Below are 25,080 nucleotides of genomic sequence, written 5' to 3'. Positions count from 1 at the left end.
ATTTGGCCAGGCAGAAAGTTGTTTTGCAGCTAGATTACCTAGCAGTCATCTTGCTTAACAGTATTGAGGGCAAATAAACTCAAGSCTTTCTAATCTCTCCTGGCCTTTCTACAGCACCTCGTGCTTCGGCTGACTGTCACAGGCTTGTAGCACTTTCTTCTATTCATCTTAGAAAATGTTTCACTACATTGTCACTTGCTGGGCCTTGCAGTTCACACATCTTTTTGGAGTCATTTAATGTTACATGGAACAAGTTTGCTCTTGATGAGACATCTATCCTGGCTAAGCTCCAGAACTGAGATACTMCATTATTCATTCAGACATAGTTGATCATATTCCTGTAGTGACATTTGAAGCCTTGCAGGTCTATTTTCTACTTAGTTTGTACTTTAATCTCGTATCGCAGTGGGTGAGGCATGGGAACCTTACCAGAATGTTGCAGTCACTTTCCTCATTTTCCATGTTTTTTACAACATGCAGGTTTTGTTTAGCAGACAGTTGATGTCTTTCTTCAGTTACTCACTGACCATGTCATGTCTACAGAAGAGGATGATACCCCTYAATTTCCATGCTGTACATTGTAGTTTGAGGTAACAGTCTCCTCTTCTGATGCTCCCACTTCATGTCGGATTTTTAAGAATTCTGCAGCATCAAGTTGGTACTAAACATATTTAGTTACCAGTCACTTGATCTAGAGAAGTTACAAATTTTGTTAAAAATACCCTTGTGCTGAACAAAAAGATGTTTCATGCATTTTCCAGCATCATAAGTTGAGATAATGATTTGCTGAATACTTGGGGAAGAAATACTTGCAAATTACATCAATTTTGAAAAAAGGTAATTCTTGAACAAATGCACAGTTTAATTACTTAAATTAGAATAGTGAGTGTTAGCAAAAGAAATTAGATCTAAATTAGCTAAATGGCTAGCATGATTTAAAATGTAAAGGTTTGGAATATACCTAACAGACAATAACTGCCTGAATCTGTTAAGAGAGATGAACTCAACATGAAAAATAGATCCCTTTAAAATGTGAGGAAATGTTTGTTGTGGCTCAGTGTTTTTTACTCTCTTCACATCTGTTCCAACCTTACTGAAAAAAACTRATAAAAAGGTACATCTGAAGAAAATACATATTATTCTGAGACAAGGATTTGAAATAAATCCCAACCAAAAAACTAAGATATTTGAAAAATCCAGGCTAACCTGTAGAATTTAAAGGGAACAGAATATTTTACTTCTGGGAGAAACTTATAATTAATTTTAAATCAGGACATCTATGCATAATATAATTTCCAGAGAAGCCCCATTTTCCAAACTACCTTTTTATATCACAAACATAAGGTCCAGTATAATTTTTTMATTTTAAATGTGAAAGCATGCTAGGGAAAGACATGTCCCAATCTTAGTTGTGGACACAGGTGTGTTTGCTTTTCTTCTCAAGTGTATATAAAGATAAGAGCACAAACTAATAATAGTACCAGTATAGTTGAGGTTCTGTGTTATATTCTAGATAGCCAGATTYGTCTATGGGAGGAAATAAGGGTGGTACTTAAAGTCAAATATGTCCTTAATATGTAGATTTTAAAGTCAATGTCATCTGAAACTGCCACCAAGTAGCTGGTGAAACCCCAAAAACTTCTGTTTGGAAGTTTTCTTTGAAATGTGAGGTCCTGCAGATACGAAGTTTTCTATCTGGGAGGCTGTCCTGACTATGACAAAACTATTAAGAGAAAAAAAATAGTATTTTCTTCCAGCTTTTGTTGTAGTTTTCTGCAACCCAYTGAAAAGTAGAACATAGTTTTAATAAAACAGTATGAATATTTAAATAGCATGAGTTATCTGGTCAACATTCACGTAGTTTCCTGGACAAAAGGCAGTATTTTTGAGGACAGAGCAAGCTCAGTGCAGCTTCATGCTGTTAATTCTGGTCTAAAGACATATAAGCCCTGGTTCTGCACTTGAAGAACAATGTGTTTAACTAAATGTGTTTCATCCTTTCAAAACAGATTTTATATCAATATTCTGTATTTCCTCAGTGGTACAACTGAGCTCCTGTGTTCTTCTGTCTTAAGCTTTTATAGGACACAAATTTAAYAAATAGAAAGTCATCCTTTCTACTGGAATCAGACCAGATCTATTAAACAGTAATTATTTGCTGACTACAGACGTGACAGTCTGTTGGATGAACAACCTTGAGGTGACCTGGACTGTCACTACCAAGAGTCACTTCAGACACAGTGACTCTACAGCTTTGTAAGATCTCGGTATTGTAGATTTATAGAACAGATTCACAGTGAAGACATGTCTAATTGTCAGGTTTAACTCTGTGTGAAAGGCTGCAATTGTTTAATAAAGAGTCACAGATTTTATTGGCATTCACTCTYACTGTTTGGTAGACTTTGAGAGAGAAAAGCAGCGTAAGCCATGGCTGTCTCAGCAGACTGACTACTATGAGCAGAGGCTGAGAAAGCTGGGGCCGTTCAGCCTGTGGCAGAGAAGGGTTGGAGAGATCTTAATCCATAAATACCTGATGGGAGGGGATGAAGAAGACTTCCTCAGAAGATGGGAGGGAACTGAGTCGTTCCCTGGGAWAGGATTACAGTCAATGGGCACAAACTGAAAGACAAGAAAATSCATGTGAACATAAGGAAACACGTTTTCATTGTGAGAGTGGTCAAACACCTGTGCAGGTTGCTCAGGGAGGTCATAGAGTCTCCAACCTTGGAGATACTCAAAACTCACCTGGCCATGCTTTTGGGCAGCTGGCTCAGGGTTGCCCTGCTTGGCCAGGGGTTGGACTGGATGGCCACCTGAGGCCCTGCCAACAGTCACTGAGACGGGAGCGACTAGGAAAGCAATGTTTTCTCCCAAAATAAGCACGCCTGCAGATATTTGTAAGACACAATTCTAGGTAACTAACGGATCATATGAAGCGTTGTTCCCGAATATGTGGCTGTTACTGAAAACGTGTGCCCAAAAAGGTCTTTAATTGTTTGATTTCAGTCGATTTCTTCATGCGCGCCTCACGAGTCACCCGGTGTGGCGCAGTAGGCCGGGATCTCCCCATGCGGCCCCGCAGCCCGGCGAGAGCGCCCTCAGGGGCGGCAGCGCCTCACGGGGCCGGGGCTCGGGCCGCCTTCGCGCTCCCCGCCCGCGCGCACCGGGCCGCGGCTCCGCTGCCCCTCCCCGCCCTCCCCGCCCTCCCCGGGGAGGCGGCGCATCCCGCATCCCGCTGCCGGAGCGGGGCCGGGGCAGCGCCGGCAGGAGGAAGGGGCACTCTCCTCTCCGCTTCTCTCCCTSTYCTCTCCCTCTCCTCCTCTCTGCTCGCCCCGCTCATCCCTCCTCCCTCCCGGTGCTGGCGGCGGCTCCTCCTCCCGCCTGTGACCCGGTGCCGCATGTGAGCGGGGAGGAGGGACCGCGCGGCGCGGGCCCCACTGTGGCGGCGGCAGGAGGAGGAGCGGGAGCTGGCTTGCGGTGTCCCCCCGCAGCCTCRTCGCTGGGCCCCGTCGGCGCTCCCCATGCCCGTGTGGTGCTGCCGCTGCTCCCTGGCCGGTCACTTCAGGTGAGGCGGCGGCGGGGAGCGGAGGGGCGGCGTGGGAGCCGGGCCCCGGGCAGCGGGCGGGGTCGGTGCGGGCAGGACGGGGACACCGGCGGGGCTGCGGCCTCCGCGGGGCTGCGGCGGCGAGCGCGGCGTTGCCCGGCCCCGCACGGCCTCGCCGGGGAAGGGATGGCAGCAGCGGGGCCGGGGCGGGCTCACCGTGACCTTGGGCAGCGCCGCGGCGCAGCCCAGCCGGGGGCAGCCCGCGCTCGCTGATGCTCGGTTTCGCTCCGGGGTTCGCAGCGCTGCACCGCCCGGGATGCTGGCCCTGAGGGGCATCGCTCAGCCCGCTCACCTGAAGAAAATCGAACAGTCCAGCAGTGCTAAATTCGCTTCTCGATGTGTCAGCTTGAGACCAAATTCAGATTCCTTTTATATAACGAGTTTTCTGTTAACCGCCCACCAGAGTCGGTTTCTTTTTTTTTTTTTTTTGAAAGTACGTAGTGTATTCTAGGATCCTTTAAAACTGCTACCTAGAAAAGGTATTTTTAATACCCTGTAGCGTTTATTTTTATAACCTGCAGCAAATGATTGTATAAATAATAATAATAATTATCTCTTTCAAATGGGAAAATAACTGTTATGTGTATGTTGTGGTTTTTTCCTCTTAATTTTTTTTGCATTAAAAAGCAAAAGCATGGATGCACGTTTGCACATTTTTAGAATCTGGGCGATTGACGAATATAATTCTCGAGGTTATTTGGTGTGACCGGCATAAGATAAACTAAGCGCTAGTGTTGGAACTGACTCATCTTGTGCCCACTTGCACGTCTGCAGGACTAGAGCCATAGGTAATTGCACCAAATCCCCACCACTGCAAACACTGCAAAGCTATCTACCGTTTATCAAGATGAAAACTTCTGATACTTGATGGCTTTTGCTGTTGTTCAGAGGCCAGGAAGGTGGTGGCCCCTAACTTCAGATCTTGCTGGGTTCTGGTATGATGTTCTTGCAAAGGAAGAACATGCCCCTGACAGCAGTCCTGCACTGCACTTTGTGTGCAGATGTTTCTGTGCAAAGAAYAAGAAACTGCACGTTGCATGCAGATGTTCCCGTGCAAAATTTCCAGTTTGGTAGTTCRTGATGCACTAAGCTACAGAGAAGCAACGTTTTTATTGTTAAAAGATTCTTTTGTAGCCTACAGCATTGTGTATGTATCCCTTAAAAGTGGGTTTGAAATACTTCTTTTGAAATGTTTCTTTCGGTTTTATGTTTCATCAAGCACAGCAAGTATAATAAAACCACACTGAAGCATGTATGCTTCCTTTAAGCCTGTCTTTTGCAAAGCATAAGTAGTATTGCCTTAGTCAACTTCGGGCAAAGTCTGGAAAATAAAATTGTCTACCTGTTCGTTTCTAAAAGCAGAGTAAAAAAAAACAGTATGATACTTAGATATCCCCTCTCTGACTCCTCATCTTCATCCAACTGATGCTGTTTGTAYGTTAGGCATCTGCAAGAGCTAATGTGCAGCTGTAATCAGTGAGCACGAAATTGCAATTTTTTTTGTTGTACTGTGGGGAATCCTGATATCAAGCACTTTCCAAAATAAATGCAGCCTTAAATAAAACCTATTTAACAATGCCATCAGAGAGATGTGTTACAGAATGTGCTAGTGCTTTTACTGCAGGGCTCTGTCTCCAGTTTACTTCAGACTTTCCCACTGAGGAAAGCTTTTGAAACAGAATATTGGGTGCTGTGGGAGTTGAGGCAGTACATAGTGTACATGGCTTCTTGAAGGCCCTGGGAATTGGATCAGTGTCTTACGGTTTTGGTCCTGTGTAGAAAATAATTGCTGAAACACTAGAATAGCTTTGAGATATGCAAATTCTTAAGAAATTGGTAAGAGTACTTCTATTTATTACAAATAATTAACCATATTTGTAAAGAGAAACATTTTTTAGAACTGTTGATAGGGGTATCTTTAATTAAAAATTGATTGTCGTTACTGTGAAGACTTGTCAAAATAACTGCATAACAGACTGTTTTTAATTTGACTCTGTCTTTCTAGATAGACTGATAGTGTGTGCTTCTTCAGTGACCTGGAAAGGTTTCAGAAAGCACTTCTAAATAATTAAACAGAAAACATTATAAGACAAGTCTTTGTATTCTAGAAGCACATGTAGAYAGTCAAGAGTTACAAGAGAAACTTAAGTAGATTTTGCAGAGAAAGAACTGAGAAATCTAGGAAAATGGCTAGTGGTGAAAGCAGYCTGCAATGCAGGAGCTGACCTGACTGCATGGCAATTCCTTCTATAAAAAACTTTTTTAATAGTGGTGGAATGGGTTATKCTAGGGCTTAAAGGGATCACTTCACAAGGATCTATCCTCACACCACTGCCAGCTTTCACCAGCCTTACTTCTCCCGGAATGGAATTTTGTTGAGGTGAAGTCCTGTATGCTGCTCAGCTAGGAGGAAAGCATGTGAGCACTGCTGTTGTACCTTAGCTGCTCCTTCAGGCTTTGTCTGGCCTTAATGTTGTTAATTGGCTAGGCTGTGTGTATCCTCATTTGATAAGGATAATGAGGAATGAATTCTACTGTGTGTGGGATCAAAGTAATGCTTGTGGTTATACTTTGGCTTTGTATAAACTGAGATTAGGAATCTACATTTCTGCAGAGCCATCTGTGCCTTTTTGTTATCCTTCTGTAGACTTGGTAGGAGAAAGTGGACTTTTTAAAAGTCTTCTGTTAGAAAAGCTGTGCTGAAGAGTAAGATTGTGCAGATTGGATAAAACATATCTGTTTTGGTCTCGATTTTGCCAGTTTCATAGCTCTTAAAGTAAARCATAAAAAATGACTATTTTTGAAGAGACTGTTCTGACAAGAGTTCACTGTTTCATTTTAGTTTTCTCCCATCTGTCCTTCTTAATTAGAACTTACAGCGGCACTGAAACCGAAGGACAGCTTTTGAATTCCTTTGTTCAGTACTTTGGTGACAGCCTTGGGAGGAAGATTAAAAGAATGCCTTTAATTGAAGAAACTGTTCTGCCTGGGGACTCCCTTCTTACTCTGCCTGTAGTAGTAATAGGTGAGTTTYTTTACTTTTTTAAAGATTCACTGTCACTGCCATTACCTTTATAGACCTGCTGCATGAAATTATTTATCACTAACTAATGTTTAGGTTTCTTACAATTATGATGATTATTAGAGTAATACAGTTGTTACAATTAACAACAGTAACAAAATTATATTAAGGGACTTGTTGGAGTATATTTGAATTCAGATTGTGCATTGAGAAAATGAGCTGCATTATTTGGCAGCAGATATGGGAGTATTAATGGAAGAACTGTATTGATTCTAGTGTTGATAACATGCAATTGGTTAATTGATTAATATGATATGTCTATTTCAGGATGCATGGAAGTTGTCAATGGTACACCAGTAGAAATCTGTGGGGTCACAGTAGGAGAGAGAAAAGCATAATGTAAAATGTGTGCTGTATGTTGATCAASTGCTAACCTGTCATTAATTGCCTTTTTTCTCTGTTGCATCCATTACTAATGTCTAAATATTCTCCCATATTTTCCAAAATGAATCCAAGTCAATTCAGCTAGTTTAAAACAATAAATTGTTTGTTACAAGGCTTGTACTTGTAAAATGTTGAATGACAGGATAACTGAGGGAGGAAGCTCCATAGGTGCCCAGCTTAATTGAGAGTGCCAGGATGATGTGTATTGGGGCAAGTTTTTTCAGCAACAGCTGGTCACCAGCTAATTATCATCATGACTTCATGAGGGGATAAAGGAAAGATCTGGAGTAAAGAAGGTTTTCAGTAATCTAGTCCAAAGCTGTTGGGACTAGAGCAAGTACCTACAGACAAGCAGAGATTGTAGAGATTGATATTGCAACATAATTGTGTTCACAGTGAGTCTCCACAATTTTGAAAGACTAGTGTTTGTACAGTGCCTGTTCTCAAAGCTCTCTCTATGATAGTTTAGAATACTGCTCATGTAATAGATTTACGTGTATGTGACAGACATGAATCAYTTGATGAGTTCTGCATCACAGTTGAAGATAATGGTTTCCTGGCATTTTGTCAGCCTTACTATAGGTTTGCCATATGGTTAATGACTTACTTTCCACTTTTCAGTTTGGCAGATATGTGTTATGCAAACACCTGTACTCAATACTTAATTTGTTTAGAACACCTTTCTAAGTGCTGACACCAAACACAGCTGCCTTGACCACTTCTCCACCATCCAAATGCTTTTTCACAGATATATTTGAGACACCCTGCAAGCTGATCTTCTCCACTGGCAGCCTATTATCACTGAAGAGCCTTTGAAGGGATCTAAAATACATTTGATAATGTATTAAAATAGTATGAAAATACTTGTCATCCCTCCGTATTTAAACACATTGTCTTTAACTGGTTTAATAACTTCTGTGCAGTATTTGTGTTGGGAAGAACATTCTATCTGATACATTCTATTTGAATGAGTTGTGGTTGAGCAATTTCATGCGAAAATCCCTTTAAGTTTAGAGTATATTTCATGCTAAACATTTTCATCTTCTGCACTAGTTTTGATCATTACTTTGCAAACAGTGTTGTCACTTCTCATCAAATAACAAGGTTKTTGGGATTCTTGAAGTTGAATATTTGCTTTAAATTTAGACACATAATGTAAAGGTGATTGTACTCTTGTTTGCTGTTGATCAGGAGAAGACTTTGCCAATATTCAAACAAGCTTCTGACTGCTTCTTAAATGAACAGGGCCATGGTGTTTTTTGATTATATAGATTGTACAATTCAAGTCTGTATAATAGTAGTATTGCTTAACTGCAGTCAGAGCTGTTGGAGGCACTGTGTGTAAATAAAGAGCAAACCCTCAGGTATTAATTTCTCATTTCAAAAAGATTTTTTCCTCTTTTTCCCAAGAATTTTCTGAGAAAATCATAGCAAGTCTAATAGCAGACCTGGCAGCTGAACTTTCATGTTGTGTGTTCTTGACAGCATTTCCTCAAGGGAATTCCTTTCCATTGGACTCAGTCTRCTTAAAACATAGGAGCTGGGTTTGGATCAGCTCTCTGGATGGTCCCTGAAAAGTTCAGGGAGCTCAGTGACAGTAATACACCTTAACATAATCCCATCCTCAGTAAGCTCCTTGGCCCTTGCCAGCATTTGTTTGGACAACATTTGTTACCCATTCAGTTCTTTCAGCCTCTTTGGTATGTCATCCTTGGGTATGGCACACATTTTCCTCTTTCCAGTGTGGACTAACTTTGTTTATGCCCCAACAGGAAAAATAGCTAGCTGTGCACTTGTAAAAAGATAGAAAATTCTTAACTGGTTTCAAGTTACAATTCTAAAAACAGTTAAGAATTTTACTCAGCCACGGGAATGCTTGTGAACTTTTGGTATGATGAAAGTGTATTCATAATTTCATTTGATTTTGTTAWGGACAGTTTCTCTGTATTGCTGCAGTTCTGTCACGTCCCTCTGATGGCAAATGGGTGAGAAGAGGGTCTTTTGTCTTCTTTAAGCTTGAAATTCATGGACTGAAGCATATCCAGATATCTTATATTGATTGTGGGAGGGCAGAACCATGTGAGCGTAACGAAGAACTTTTTCACTGTTTTTAGATTCTATAGATGATTTTCTTGTAGCCTGTGGCTATGACGAGTCTCTGGCACAGCACTCCAGTAACATACGGAATATTCTGCACTGGGGACCGGGCATGTATAGCCCGGTGAAGGAGGAAAAACAGATCCAATGTATGAAGAGACTAGGAATGAACAGGGTCTCAGCCAAGTAATGGGGGATTTAGAGACTGAGGAATCGGAAGAAGGAGAAGAGAAAGGCTATGGAAAAGTAGGATTGTTAACAGGTGATGAAAATACAGAGGTGATGGGGGCAGGGGGAAAAATAAATGACCTGTGAACTCTTGGCATCAAGAGCTGAAGTGATTAGAAGTAAGAGCTAACGTGCAACAATGACTGCTGTATAAAAGTATGAATAAATTTGTAACTTAACCAGAATTTGCATAGTCTTAAGTTTTCTGCTTGTCTCTTTCTTCCTTTTATTCTATGGACAGACCTGAAGAGCATATGCTCTAGATTGACTTTCTGCTCTGTGTTGTACAGTGCCTATGGGAATGCAAAGTTGTAAGATGGCAATAATATTCAGATATCACTGTGACTGAGAGGCAGACCATTATCTGTAAGGCCATTTTCACTCAGGAATAGTAAATTTGACTTACTAAATTAGGGAGCTTCTTTATATGCATTTTGTTTCATGGTGTAAAAGTCATAGATTGTTTCTTTTTACCTTTTGCTCTGTTTATTTGGAGGATGGTCCTATAAAACGCTCTATTTTGCTGCAAAGGTTGTAAGCTGCTTTGAATTGAGACAGTCTGGCATTATACTACTTTAGTGTCATTTTGTTGCTGTATATTTAATGAGTAACAAACTGTGGATTATGAATATTTTTACTAAAGCAGTAACTTTTTTTTTAATAGGAAATGGACCTTCAGGAATTTGCCTTTCTTACCTGCTCTCTGGATACAGGCCATATTTGTCTCCTGAAGCTATACACCCAAACCCTGTTCTACATACAAAATTAGAAGAAGCCCGACATCTTTCCATTGTSGATCAAGTAAGCTTTGTTTGCCATCTTGTCTACTTCTTTCTTACTGCAAGCATTAATGCATTAATAAATTACTTTGTTATTCTGTTACTTTTAATAGAATCAGCTCACGGCCATTAGATCAAAATCTGGGGCTTGTGGTGTTTTTTGTGGTTCTTGAAGGCTTTTTGCTTGTGGTGTTTTTTGCTTTGACAATATGCTGTTTGTTGTGTTCTTGCTACTTGCCAGGAGTGTCTAAAGCATCACTTTGTCAGTGGCTGATGCAGGAATTCCAAGTGTCATGTCCTGGGATGTTTGGGCACTGTCACCAAAGATCATGTGCTACTAACATACTTAAAGTACACATAGTTCAAGTTGAAATATTCATAAATACTATAATTCTCACTAAGATTTCATTTTTAGTTATATTGGGGACATAAATCCTCTATAAACACAATCCATTTTTCTTTTTGGAACAGTATGCATCCTTCAGTGTTTGTGATGTATTCACAGTTGCTCTTGTGCTGTAGTTGTTACCCAGCAATACATCCAATTTGCTGTCTGATTTGATGAGTAAAATCTCCAGTATTTCTCTTTCCACGGGTCCATTTRTTTGCCGTATTAACACTTTTCCACTCACCTCACAGTACTCCTGATGGATTACTGACAATGCTATCATTGTATTGCCTTTGTGACTAATTTATTTGAAATACAAACATGGATTTATGTTTGTAGGGRGTAAGTAGTGTTTGGCTTTGGATTTTGGAAGGTGTTTTTGTTTCTGTGCTCTGCTATTTGCATGTAATGTTTACTCCAAGTCTCAAGGTCTTTTTCTTTTGCAGGAGAGTAAATAGCCTAAGTTTTGGCTGCAAATGTTTCATGTACTTCATCCTCCCCTGACCCTCTGATATTTTGCCTAATTAGGAAGCCAAGCTGTACTGTCTTTGTCCACAAAAATTGGCCTTATGTCCAATTTGTTCTTCAAATCTCTATTTTCTCTTCAAGTATTTGCTATTCCATCATTTTTGCAATTACTGCAATTTTTAGAACAAGGCTGGTTAATAGATGCTGAAATACGAACATTTTACAAAGTTCTAGAAAATTTTCTCAAGATTAACTGCTGTGTAAAATAATCCTAGTTTTAATTTTTAAGGTAATATTTACAATATCTTCATTATTTAAAGACATAATATAGTTAGTGTTGGAACTAGCTATGAGGTGTCAAAAGAGCATTTTCTACTTGATGTTTAAAGCTTAATGCTTTTAGATTCCAATTTTGCCTTATCAAAATGGGGCTCCTAGAAATATTACCAGTCCTTTGTTAGAAGCAGTCTGCTGTCTATAAATATAGATGTTACTAACTTGCTTTGATCTCTATTTGTCCACATACTTATTAATCTACAATGAATTTCAAATACTGACTTGTCCCAGAGGTACTGTTATTAACATGTAATTTTTAATGAGTGAAATCTGTTATTCAGATTTACAAAGAGCTGAATCATAGCAGTTATTTCTGAAAAGTGTTTTGATTGAATCTCTAAACCATTAAATACCTTTACCTAAAATGCAACTTGCATTAATTGTGTTTTCTGTTGCAATTCAACTTCTGTACATCTGAATGGCATGATTAACATTAAAAATTGCATGAACGTTTTTCAAAACGTTTCATCCTTTAGGATCTGGAGTACCTGTCAGAGGGCCTCGAAGGACGCTCCTCAAACCCAGTTGCAGTGCTTTTTGATACATTGCTTCACCCTGATGCTGACTTTGGCTATGACTACCCACCTGTTCTGCACTGGAAGTTAGAACAACATAATTATATTCCCCACATAGTTCTTGGAAAAGGACCACCTGGCGGGGCTTGGCATGTGAGTAAAAATTTTGTCTCACTCCTAGGGCAACTTGATAACTTGTGTTTTGGGATTTTTCTTACTACCTAAGGCTGTTTTAGATGGTAATGCCAGTTGCAGTTTCAACTGTTCATTTTCTAAAGCCCAAGTAAGTGGAGGATATGAGAAAGGAAGGAAACGGATGCCCTTTGTTTGGGTGTTTGTGACCATGACTGCGGTCTTGTATTACCAGTTTTTTTTGTAGTTTAAATTTAATGAATTGTAATGAAGAGTATTTTCTATWACTTCTTTTCTCTTGTCTGCATTGTTTCCAAGTACTTTTATACAAAATCTTAAAACTTGACCTCTTTATGTGATGCTTCTTTCACATGTTTTTCTTCCTCTTTTGTATTTTAAATAACTTGCTTTTAGTTTCCCTTTCATGTGCTCTCTCTTCACTTCTTTGTTAACACATGTGGTTGCATTTTATCTAAGTGTAACTCAAAAACAGTTCATCTGTTCTTTATGTCTTATGTTGTGTTCTGGTATTTTGTTGCTCTAAATGAGTACAATTAAAAGAGCTTCACTGGTTTTCATATAGATTTGAAATGTGTCTGGTCATGCATCTTCATGTTTTCTCCATAGTCCATGGAAGGCTCTATGCTGACCATCAGTTTTGGAGACTGGATGGAATTGCCTGGCCTCAGCTTTAAGGAGTGGGCAGCTAGCAAACGCAGGTAAAGATACTGCATAATCTCTTTGGGAATCCTAGTRGCTATAAAAATCCAGATAACTGGAAAATAGTCAAACTTCACTGTTACAGGAGGGCTACTTCTTTTGGTTATTGTATTGCCTGATGACACTGGAAATTCTTCTGCTGTATGTACTGTGATGGGAAAAAACTTGACAATGGTCAGGCAGAATAATTGCTCATGAGTGCACTGAAAACAGTCATACAGATAGTGGCATGTTCCAGTAGCATTTCACAAAGAGGCACTTACTGAAAGCAGTTCTCATCAGACATGAGGGAAGATGGAGGAACGGAATTTCAAATCCACCAAAGTATTGAAACTTCCTGTTTCAACACAGATGTAACTGAAGTTGCTGTGCACACTAGCTTTCTTGTAATTCAGGAAGTTACATTTCAGTATTTGCTTTTAAAAGCARAGCTGCAGCATATGAAATATTATCTATGAATTTTAATTTTAAGAGAATAATTCAGTATTTCAGTGTTTATTTGTAGCAGTAAGTTTCTTGAAGAAACTTGAGAAGAAAAGTTGTTCCTGTGCCAGCTCATTGGTTTTACTTCTGTTCATAAAGGTCTGTGTCAGCAGATGAACTCATGAATACTGTACATGAGCTTTTTCTAAAATTTTAATTTTTCTGACTTTGCTTTAGCAAAATTAAAGGAAGTTGTTCTTGTACCATGTATGGGAAAAGAAGAAGTAGAGTTACTTGAGCATATGTCTTTAAGGGCAGGCTGTTACTCATTTCAGGACAACCCTTGAAGTGAAGAAACCGTAACTTTCTTCTTTAATCGTTCTTAGATAATCACGCCAATCTTGCCTCCTTATTAATTTAAATCCTATAAGCTGCTTATTATCTGAAGCTGTACATTATAGTTTTCAACAATACTAAACCCAGAAATGCTGACCTGTTATACTACAATTAAGCAAGCATTTTTAAAAGGATTGATGATAATGTAAACTTCTAGACATGTAAAATAGTTTCTTAAGTTTCCTTGTAAGAGATGTCACACTGTCCCATTGTCCTCTTCCAATTAATATCTCATGAGGATTTTCAGAGTAATAACCTGAGCATTTAAAAGTACATATGCTATTATCTTGTTAATCTAAGAGAATGAGTAGCCTGATTGCTTGTAGATATGATTTTAAGTATAATGGTTATTTTGCCTTCTCTCTAGAGCTTACTTCTAAAGAAGCAGCAAAATTCATGCAACTGTTTCAAATAGTTACACTGTCAACTATTTTTCTTATAAATGAGACTGCAATAATCATGAGAAAAGCACAGATATAATAGCAGGGTTGCAGTGCAAAAATGGTTTTTACTGGACACTTGAACATCACAATCCTATTTACATAGTTGCATTAACACTGTGTCGTGCTTGCTTTGCTCTTTCATGTGACATGGAACTACTTCATTTGATACTTAGTGAACTTAGCTGTACCCAAGGGAGAGGTAATTTGTAAAGTACAATGAATATTTATTCCAGTAAGATATTGAACCTAGAGCTTAACTATGACAATTAATTAGATTGTAAGTGTATTCTCACTGAGTACAAGCCAATATTGTATCGTTGATAGTTGTGATGTTAGACTTTGTAAAACATTTCGAAAATGGAGCTGCTGTAATACTCCAGAGCTTTGTTACACCTAATTTGTTTATCACTGTAGCACTTTACATTGTATAAAGAATTAAAACGGTATTAAAAAAGTTAGCTTATCTTGTGTATCAGGAAACAAGAGAACAAATAAATCAAGTGCCTTTAAAGATGCTGAACTCAATGTCAGTTATACTGAGCAGATTCAGTCCTCATAAATTTGACCTATCCTGTGGTATGTCATTATCTGATATTCAAATTACCAATAAGGTCTATTTATTAACTGGRATAATTTAATTTTGTTTCAGAAATATAAAGAGTGATCGAGTAATGCCAGAGGAAATAGCTTGTTATTATAAACACTACGTTAAAGTCATGGGACTCCAAAAGAATTTCAGAGACAATGTTTACATAACATCAGTGTCCAGGCTTTACCGAGAAAAGGACGATGAAGGTAGAAGTCAACGAAATGAAGATATTTCAACACAGCCTTTGGAAATGGAAGATGGACAGAAATCACTTACCAAGAGAAACTGGGAAGTCAGAGGTTATCAGAGAGCAACAGATGGTTCTCATGTCCCCTTCTGTCTCTTTGCTGAGAAYGTGGCTCTTGCCACTGGAACCTTTGATTCTCCTGGCCGACTGCAAGTTGAAGGAGAAGACTTTCCTTTTGTCCTCCATTCTATGTCTGACTTCGGAGCTGCAATCAGCAAAGGAAAGTTACGTGGGAAGGCAGACCCTGTGTTGATTGTGGGTGCTGGACTAACAGCAGCTGATGCRGTCCTATGTGCCTATAACAACAACATCCCAGTAGTCCATGTATTTCGTAGAAGAGTTACCGATACGAGCCTGATTTTCAAACAGTTACCTAAAAAGCTTTACCCTGAATACCATAAGGTCTATCATATGATGTGTACTCAGTCTCACAGCGTGGACTCTAATCAACATTCTGCTTACACTAGTTTCCCTGAACACAATGTACTTTCCTTCAAGCCTGAAATGAAATGTGTTCTTCAGAGTGCCTCTGGACTGAAGAAAATTTTGAAGTTTTCTGTAGCCTTAGTTCTGATAGGTTCTCACCCAAATCTTTTCTTTTTAAAGGACCAAGGWCATAGCATAGGTCATCACTCTGACCAGCCCATCACATGCAAGGGGAATCCTATAGAGATTGATCCATACACTTACGAATGTACTAAAGAAGCCAACCTTTTTGCTTTAGGTCCTCTGGTGGGAGACAAYTTTGTACGGTTTTTGAAAGGAGGTGCATTGGGCATTGCACGATGCTTGGCAATCAGACAAAAGAAGAAACATGAACTGATTGAAAGTGGGGATGGAGGAGGTGATGGGGTACCATAAACGAGACATTAGAAACTCTCACATCCAGGATTACAGATGTAGTCTTAACAGAAAACTCACTGGCAGYGAAAGTTGATAGCAGTCACATTTCTGTTGTGTACAAGTAACCTGCGCTTGTATTGCTTGGTAAAGGATGCTGATACKACAATACTTCACTCTATAAAAATACAAAAAATTGATCTGCTATTTCAACTGATCTCAACTGGAATTGCTTCCAGATAAACAGAAAATGAGACTAACTTATCTTGGCCTGCCTGTCTGTCATCTCTTGCTCAATTACAAGAGCAGACTTTGTCTGTGAAAAGCAATGCCTACCAGAGTGGCTTTACATTTTAGTGTCATATGTGACAAAAATACTCTTACCATGAAATTGAAATAACTTCTAAAAGCAGAAAGCTTGTTTAGTACAAAGTGATTCTTTGTCCCAAAGCAAATTTGGAGGCTTCTGCTTGAAACAAGGATTTTATTTATTTGCTACAGTAATACTTTGAATGAGCACTTAGTAAAATGGTCTCTACTATAGGAAGGACTTCTGTAAACAAGAAGTATTCCACAACAGTTTTAAATTATCCTGGTAATTGGAATAAAAGAATAAGCATTCCCATTTAATCTTTAACAATGATTTGACACAATCCCTTAATGTTTCTTCACACTATGCCTAGAGTTGGGTGAGCGCACAAAGACTAACATGAGATGTTCCCCTACAGTGATATGTAAATTTCTGAGAATACGCATTAACATAAACAATAAAGTACTGATGTAAGTGCTCTTATTACAGTGTCAATATAATGAATATTTAAGTATATTAGTGAAAAATTAAGTACATGAGAAAATTAAGGKTTTTTTGCCTCCAAGTTCAGGAAGACTGAATGGGATCACTTGGCTGATGAAGGTGGGGAGGGTGATAGATACTCTTATCTCCCATTTGACCAAAATTTGTTTTATTCTCCTTTTTTTTTTCCTAGAGCAGCACGATAGTAAAATATTTTAGCCTTCAGTTTTTGAAACTTAAGAAAGGCTTATATTTCACAGCCAGSTAACAAACCAATCTCAAAACAAACATGCAWTAGTTCCTTTAAATCTTAAAGCTAYTTACGAAAGACAAAGACTTAACTTGTACCTACCTCTGAATCCAAGTTTCACCTTTCTGCTCCACAGTATAAGACCTAGATTTCATTTGCTGGGTTTTACAGTAGTTAGCTTACCTAAACAGACTCATTGGTTATATACCATTGTGAGTTTAAGTTAGAAAAGTGAATGCCCAGAACTCAATGGACAAAAGTGCTTGGTTTTAACAAGTTTGTTTACCAAATGTTTTAATTCAGGTCAGTGTGTGATGGAATAGATCTTACTTTCCTGTTTGGGTCTTTTCTGTGTTAAAGAATACCCTGTTAGTTTAAGGTATTATGTTTGCATGATTAAAAATCTCCRTATTAGATCTTCAACAGATTTGAAAAAGGAGGTTATGCTTAGGCTTTGTGAAACTGCTAATTCTTGCTGGTTTCCCAGCTGTCTTAACTTTCTTAAGTTGTAGATACCTATATTCAATAAATGCCTGTGTTCTGTGCCTACTGAATTACAGGGTTCTGTGGCTACTGCAGGTATTTATCCATCTGAGTAAGTTACTCACWCTTTGGACATAGAAGTTGAAAAGGTAAAGTATGCAAGGATTAAAATTACTATTTTCAGTGGAAGTTCAAAATAATTTATGAAATTACACTACTACTACTACTAATAAGCTTGAGTCTAGAGCCACTTAGGAGCATAAACACAAAGAAAGGAGCATTTCTATCAGTTTCTGCATTGCCCACGTGGTTGGCTTTAACCCTACTAGTTAAGATACTTTTTTATACAGATCTTGAGCTGGTTAATTCTGCTAAAGTGTAGGCTTATTTTTTTCATATTTTAATTGAGATTCTACAATTTGCCTTTTCTGGCGGAAACTGTGTATATTGAAACCAAATCTAAACCTGTGATACCTATTAATTTTATAATACGTGCTAAATACTTGATTATAGAACTTTATTGCAGTTGTGTTATATATTGCAGTTATGTTTATATGTGGTTAAATTCCTTCAGTTTTCTATCAATATAAATGTCCAAATACAAYATACGACATGCTACTGCTTTTTCATTTGTCATGAGATATTTAAAATGCCAGAAAAAAAAATATTTACGTGCTAGCTATTTTACAAAAAGGGAGAAAAACCTTCAAATAGCCCCATTTCTAGCTTCAGCTGCTGAAGCTGCTCACAAGCTGTGTGTGTTGTAGTGAAAATTTGTAGCAGAGATCTTTTACCTATTATTCCACAAGTATCTTTCACTGTAAGTTTACAACAGTTTGAGGTTTAACTGCTTTTTTTTTATTTTCTTCATCAATCTTGCCAGTATTTTTGAGATAAAAAGTTGCATGTGAGACCCCCTACCTGGGCAGGGAAATCTCAGTGGTCATGTTTATTAGGCAAGTATAAAAATACTTTTTTCAACCAAAGCTTTGCCTAAAGATCATCTTGTGTCTTCTAGGAATTGCTAGATTTGAAGTTGTAGCTGGACTTTTTAATTTTCACTTTTCTGATTTTGAGAGAAATTTCTGTTTCTCTCCTCTTCAGTATTTTGAGGAACTAGGTGATAGAAAAATAAAGGCTTTGCCTTATAATGGTTTTACCATTTATTGTGAATTAGATGTTGGCACTGAATAGTTGTCTTTTGGGGAAACACCTTGTTTCTCAGATTAAAAAAGAAATTTTGAATTTCCTGTGTAATATRATAATTTTCAGGAGGGAAATTTCAGCTCTTTCATTGAGAAGSATAAACTTTTAAACATTGTGGATTTTAAAAGGATACTTACTATTTAAGAATTATTATAAAATACAGACAGGAAGAACATAATTTTTAGCCAAAGTAACTTAATTTGGATTTGCAGAATTTGTAAAGCTGTGGTAACCCATGCTGTGTGTTTTCTAATAGGCTAGTGGAAAAACATTTTACATTTGGATTTGGTTCTGAACGCCATGAATGTGTCTCCTAGTTAAATTATTGCTAAGAGTATTTTAAGTAGTATCCACATGCTGARCTGGGAGTAGGATTTCTCCTGGTAGATTTTCCCTAAAATCTGCCTCCTTTCCAGTGCCTCTTCTGATTGAATTGCGCTTAAAACTTTCTCCACAAAGAAGTAAGCCTAAGTTTCATCCAAGTGAGTAAAAGCAGGAATCTTTTCTGCAAGTAATCAAGAGAGAGTGGTGACAACACCACTAGATTGTCAGGAAAGGGTTTTGTCTTGGACTAGCAGCCTGGGCTTGCCAGGTACTGCATGAAGCAGATACGGGTTCCAGAAACAGTAGTTATACACTGAGACAGGGACACCGAAGTGCATCCCACAGCTCCAGGTCCCTAGTCCTCAGCACTTAGGGAATTGTTGGGTTATTCTTGTACTTTACTTCTGGCCTGGTGGGTATACTCAACTTTTTTWAAATCACTTTTATCATGGAATGATGTTTTCATAATGAAAAATACTAATTTTGTAGGAGGTGGCTATGGATTCTTCCCCTCACTGAAAGCTGAAAAACTGAAAAGAAGGCTAGAGACAGAAATCCAGGGTATTTACTCAAAGCTGGAGGAAATCAAACTAAACYCTCAGCTTTGAAACAGGCCTGGCCTGACTACTTGAAAGAAAAGTCCGAATGCTCTTGAAATAGAATGAAAGGGAGTAAAATTTGCAAACYTGTAGTGAGTCTTCACTGCTGACAAGTGATGACCAGTGAATGAGAAGAAGAAGCAACGTTACAATATGAAGTGCACACGTACAGGTGCTGAAGTGCTGCAGTGTCAATAGGCTGGGAGTGGCCCATCCTCTTGGCTTGAGATCTGGGTCTGAGAGGAGAGCTCTGCCCCAGAGCTGTTCACCCAACACACTGCTGTGTATTTGTTACTGGCTGTTAACTCGAGAACACTGAATGTGACGTGTACGAGCAATTGTGTTTGCTGAATAAGCTGTAGGACTGGATCAGCAACGTGGTGTGCCAAGAGATGAGGCTTCGTTGCTCTGCTATGTTTTCTACTTCTGAAAAGCAAGCAGGTATCTTCATGTAAKAGCAGGATCTGGGCTGTACAATGCTCCCAAAAATTTTTTAACAGTAAGAGGTAGCACACATATGCCTTAAAGGCAGTTTTATTATCATCCATATAGTAATGATTTAATTTTGAGTAAATTATGGAACCAAAAATGCMAAAAGTTTTATACTGTTACATGTTAATTTAAATAATGCATTAGAAGCTTACAATAACGATGTTCTGTCATAATCTTGGATTCCTATTTTAAGGTTAGACAGGAACATTCAATGGGAACATTCAACAGATGTGAGAGCTTTTTGTACAAATATTTCCCCCATTTTCCACTGCCCAACCTGAGAGAAAAGTTTTGCTCTCTTTGAAATAACCATTAAAAGTTAATTCTACTTGGCAGAAAAAATGGAAATTGAAGCATCTTTGACAGAAAAAGAAAGGCTTTGGTAACATTAGGGTTACAAACTGAAGTGAGGATGCTGAATGATAGATAGCTCTTTTGTTGAAACAGCGGATTTTTTGGGAATACAGGACACTGAGAGTTTCAGTTTAGTTAATTTTTGAAGCTTGAATTACACAGAGAATTGTGTGATGCAGGATGAATTTGATGTAAGGAACAAGGATAGGCAGGGAAAAAAAAGCATTTCTAGTATTATTTAATAGCTGTAGTGAAGCTAAACACTGTTTTARGAATGGTTTTGTCTTTGTAGACACTAGAACATTTCAGCTCAAGCGAACCTTGAACTTGAGTTCACATTATACCTGTCTGCAYGTTAGCTCATTTTCTAACTAATAATTTTGTACTTTCAGGGCAYAATAAACCAACTCTTAAAACCTAGTGGTAATCAGTAGTCATCAAAACCAGGAAACAACTTGTTCTGGAGACTAACTCACTCTAATTTCCACTTTCCTCCTCCGTCTCTTTACTCTGAGATCACTGGCAATGTAAGTACCAGCCTACAGTGGATGCTTTAATAAACTAAAATTCAGCTTCATGTCCCTAGGCACYCTCTGTAGACTTACATGCCAGCATAAAGAAAATTAACAACTAGGTTTGCTATGTATCACAAAATACTACAGAATCCTGGCATTTTTTAAGTTGTTTTTTTAACTAGATGTATAAATACTTTTTATCATCAGTTTCCTAGGAGCAGCTTCTGTATGAACAGAGAGCTATTGTTCAAGGATCTCCCTGGCACAATTTACTGAGTCAATACTCTGACCTTGCCCATTACTCTCTCTGTTAGACCTGGTATGCTGGTTCCATGCTGGAATTCCAGTTTGAAATGAGATAAAGAACTATATTCATCTCCCTACGTGTTTGTTCACACACAATGCACCTGGATGTGGAGATACTTCTTTGCAAATGTAATTTCTTTGTGTGTGGCAGTGCCTGTTTTAATCTTTTACTAGAGTAAGCTTGGGTCATACTTTTTTTTCTAAGATGAGCAATGTAAACATGTACAGAACATTTTCCTGTAAGCAACTTGTGAGTAAAACCTTGGCTTTGATTAGGTGATAAACACTCCTGAGGTTTGCATGCCAGGCTTGTATCTTAATGTGTGAAAACTAATTATAGACTGAAGGTGAAAAATTAAAATAGTGTCATGTAGAAGTCAGTTATTTTGATTTTGAGAAGTACAGAACTCAAGTCAAATGAAAGATAAAACTGTGGAGGAAAAGCCATTCAGAGAGCTGCAGTGTTCAGAACTGAATGGTGGATCTGGTGCTGACGCCAGTGACTGACAGATTCCAGCAGTAAAAGCTGCCATGGCAGAGCAGTACAGGCAGAGCGCTAAAGCAAGTKGCAGGGAGAGTTGCTAGTCAGGGATATCTGGTATTGTGTAGCATTTTTGTAACCGTACTGGCATGTAGTGATGGAGAGCAAAGATTGCAAGACGAAGAGGAAGGAATAATGGTAATGAAGAGGGTTCATTTTTGCCACATTTGGCTTGAATTCTGAGATACCAAAACAACCAGAATACAATTAGAATTTGGAAATCAAACAAAAATCAGTGTGAATYTGTGACTCAAACCAGATGTGGCCAAATGTGACTGAGGATTGATTCAAGAAAAGAGCAAGAGAAGAAGGTGCAAACAGGAAAAAATATGGACTGAGAAATGATTTGTATAACATGGACTGGAGCAAGAAGGGGGAGGAGGTTAGAGGTAGGTCTACAGTAGAAGTTTCAGGTACTGTCTCAGAAATTARTATGTGGAATAGAGCTTATCACACATCAGGAATAAAGGCAATGAAGAGGACTTGGCATTTTAGAGCATGTTGATGGGGAGGTGACTGGATGGAGGAATTGKAACTGCAAACGCTTTGCATATAGAAACTGGTGCAGTGACCCAGGAGAGGCCAGCCCTGACACACAATCCCCACCGTTTTGGGAGAAGATGGGGAGTAAGGGTAGGAGAAAGAAGGACAGACTCACATATGTGAATGGACAGAAATAGACATCACACTTCAACAGTGAGAATATCTTGGTAGTTTTCCAAAAAAAAAAAAAAAAAAAAAACAAAACCTGTGGTTTCCCCAGCTGATGTGGAAAATGGGAAGCTGAAACTGGTGTGAGTTCAACTGAAAATTAAGCATGTTATTCCTGCAGGGATATAGGACCTCTTCACAGTTTAGTAGTATATAGAGGCATTCAATCTGCTTTAAACTGTKTTCATCAGCTAAACTGCTGAATGCAAGACTGTATATTAAGAGCCTTGCTAATAAAAAAGTATATTTAGTTTATATATTGTGTGCATCTCCTTCCTGTAAGCAGTGTGTACAGATGTTACAAAAAAAAAAGCATCCCAAACCCTCAAACTGCATTACACAAAAATGCAAGAAACAAGATCTAAAGATAAGTTTCTGCTTAGAAGTATTTTTAAGATKAAGAGCATAATGGCGTCAAAAAGGTAGGTATACTTGCAGATCATGGTTGTGGCAGATGAAAGAAACCTTAGATAYGATCTCTGATTTAATGAACTTTTTTTAACCTTCTGAAGAAAATCAGCACCACACAAGTTCTCCCAGCAACTGAACTGACTGTTGAAACCACAGAGCACAAGCTCCTTACTGAAAATGGAGCACGCAGCAAAATTTCTGAACTGCAGAGTGCAAAGTTGATTGCCCTTCCTTGTCCTCACAGCTTTTGCATTACCTATAAAAATGYCTCAACACAKGAGCTTTCCCTCTGTTCTGATTCTCTGATTCTCCCATCCTGCTGGAGRAGAATGTGAATGGGTGCAGRGGGCTTAGCTGCYTACTGGGGTTAGCCTACAACAGTGTTATATAACRGAGGAAATGTGAAGTTAATGCAGGAGCTCCAGCGAAAAGGCACATACTGACATAATTTATTGGATGTTCAGGCACCCAAGACTTGGATCATGTAATCATATCCTTTATCATCTACCTCAAATTTCAGTAATAGAAGGCCAAACCAGTAAGCCAACAAGCATGTTTCCTCTAATGTCTTGATCTGAAAATCCTGACAAAAATAAATGGAAGGAAAACTTCAGAAGTATGAATAGGACTTGTTACTTGGAGTTGCAWTTCAAGCCATGGCTAAGGGGTTTGTATGTCCAAGCTTTTTAATGAAAGTATAACTTCCTATTTAAATTGCAAAAGCTCAGGTGCATTAATGTGCAGGTTTTTCGTCAACTGGAGAGCAGCTGAAACCGGATTACAAACCAAATTATATCACCTACTAGGCACTCTATAACATTGGAATCAGAATTTTCTCAGCTGAAAGGGACCCACAATTCTTAAACACTAAATAAATTTTTTACAAGTATCAGAGCTGATAAATTCAGCTGTCTGGGAAACAGGACAAATCCTGAGCCCTAAATCATAAAATGTGAACAGAAGTGCTCTCAGCTATACCATCAGGGTTGCTTGAGGCCTTAGCAGATTGCAGACTGAGCAGCAAAGGAGTTAGCCTTTACTTATTTGTAGGTCCCTATACATTTCACATTTTGTTGTTTCACCTCAAATTTTTACAACTGTAAACATTTCTGAACAATCTTGTCCATTGATACTCTGCTATTTAAGCTATTTGCTTGAATTTAGTAAAAACAATCAAAAACCTCAGCAGACCACAAGAGCTCTGTTGGACCAGTAGGTCTTYAGCCAGAAAACCAGGAAATTCTCACACTAATTGTAGAAAAACTCAACTGAGGGTGCAAGAGTCACTACATCCCCTCCAGTAAGAATTTTAACTTAGGAACAGTATTTTAAAAGGTATTGGAGAAGTTTTGATGTACCCAGATGCAAGTTGTGATACCAAAACCCTCTCACAGCTCTTGTGGTAATYGGTTGCATTCTGTGTATCGTTCTGGACATTGCTGACCAGCAAGAAGATGCCAAGAGCAACCTGAGCAAACACTGGCTGAGGAATACCAAATATTTTCTGTATTTTGCAGCCACACTGACTTCAGCACATCTGCTATCTTGATGTACACAGATCTTCAGATCCAATGAAGCGGCTTCAAAGTCAGCTCGTCTTGCTTGTATGCTCAGAGCTCTTGACAGACAAAGTAATTTTGTTTCTGTCATTCAATTGCATCAACCAAACTACTTCCTCATATGAGGAAGGAGATCCTCCCTCTTGAAATAGGATGCAATAGAGCTATTGTCCATCTTTTATCTGTGTGTGATGGCTTCACATGTCTGAGCACAAAGTCTGGGAAGTTTTTCTCTCTGTGCTTTCAGGGGAATCTCACAAATTGCAAGTTCTCAGATCATTAAGATGAACTCTCCTAATCCACAAATACACAGTTGTTTCATAGCTTTCCCTGTTAACTGAACTATTTTGAAGGCCATATTCTTTACACAGTGACTGCAAAAAGTAAAAGGCACGAGAGAAAGAAATGGGTCAAATCATTAAAAAACCCAAAAAGGAGTACAACAGCTTTTTAGGACTTTGGCTAGGAAGTAGGTTTTAACAAATGAATATTCAACCACACTGACTTAAAGGTGTAAATAAAAATGTGTTTAAGCAAGAGAAAAAGAAGCTGTTGTTTTCAATTCCAAGATCTTCCGTAATAGTAACAATAGCATAATCTCTACATAATGAACAACAGAGAAGTGGTTCATTATCAATCATATCAGATCAACCGTATCATATCATATCATGATCAAATACTAGTTGCATCTCAGCCTCTCTCAACAGACTTTCAATTCTTAAGATAATACCCTTGAAAATACCTAATTAACAAAGCCTTTCTGAAAAAGAGAAAAAATAGCCAAATGCTAACTTCCTTTTTTTCCCCCCCAAAATAGTACTGATAACCAAACATTAGAAATAGCCTAAAATGAAATCCTAAATAC

General features: G+C 38.6%; 1 protein-coding gene and 1 long non-coding RNA gene across 4 annotated transcripts; one reads left to right on the top strand and one right to left on the bottom strand.

Moving 5' to 3' along the window:
• Positions 1–200: 200 nt before the first annotated feature.
• Positions 201–2,859, bottom strand: LOC130576440 (uncharacterized). Its single transcript, XR_008965653.1, has 3 exons — positions 2,746–2,859; positions 2,531–2,619; positions 201–537 (listed from the first exon to the last, which is right to left on the bottom strand). It is a non-coding gene; the product is annotated as an uncharacterized LOC130576440 (long non-coding RNA).
• A 365-nt stretch (positions 2,860–3,224) lies between these two features.
• Positions 3,225–16,464, top strand: OSGIN2 (oxidative stress induced growth inhibitor family member 2). 3 transcript variants are annotated; one of them, XM_057371094.1, is made up of 6 exons: positions 3,225–3,565; positions 6,475–6,629; positions 10,060–10,196; positions 11,843–12,034; positions 12,641–12,732; positions 14,645–16,464. In XM_057371094.1, the coding sequence occupies exons 1-6, from the start codon at positions 3,522–3,524 to the stop codon at positions 15,690–15,692; spliced, it is 1,668 nt and encodes a 555-aa protein (XP_057227077.1). In that variant the 5' UTR covers positions 3,225–3,521; the 3' UTR covers positions 15,693–16,464. The 3 variants fall into 3 exon arrangements, with proteins under 3 accessions (XP_057227077.1, XP_057227080.1, XP_057227079.1); XM_057371097.1 differs by having other exon boundaries at positions 3,389–3,565; positions 6,447–6,629; XM_057371096.1 differs by lacking the exon at positions 3,225–3,565 and adding an exon at positions 4,249–4,392.
• The last annotated feature ends 8,616 nt before the right edge of the window (positions 16,465–25,080 follow it).

The sequence above is a fragment of the Malurus melanocephalus genome, unplaced genomic scaffold (assembly GCF_030028575.1).
Source record: "Malurus melanocephalus ecotype Western Australia unplaced genomic scaffold, MMel_1.1 scaffold_141, whole genome shotgun sequence".
Taxonomy (NCBI): domain Eukaryota; kingdom Metazoa; phylum Chordata; class Aves; order Passeriformes; family Maluridae; genus Malurus; species Malurus melanocephalus.
This window is presented reverse-complemented; position numbering and strand designations above follow the sequence as displayed.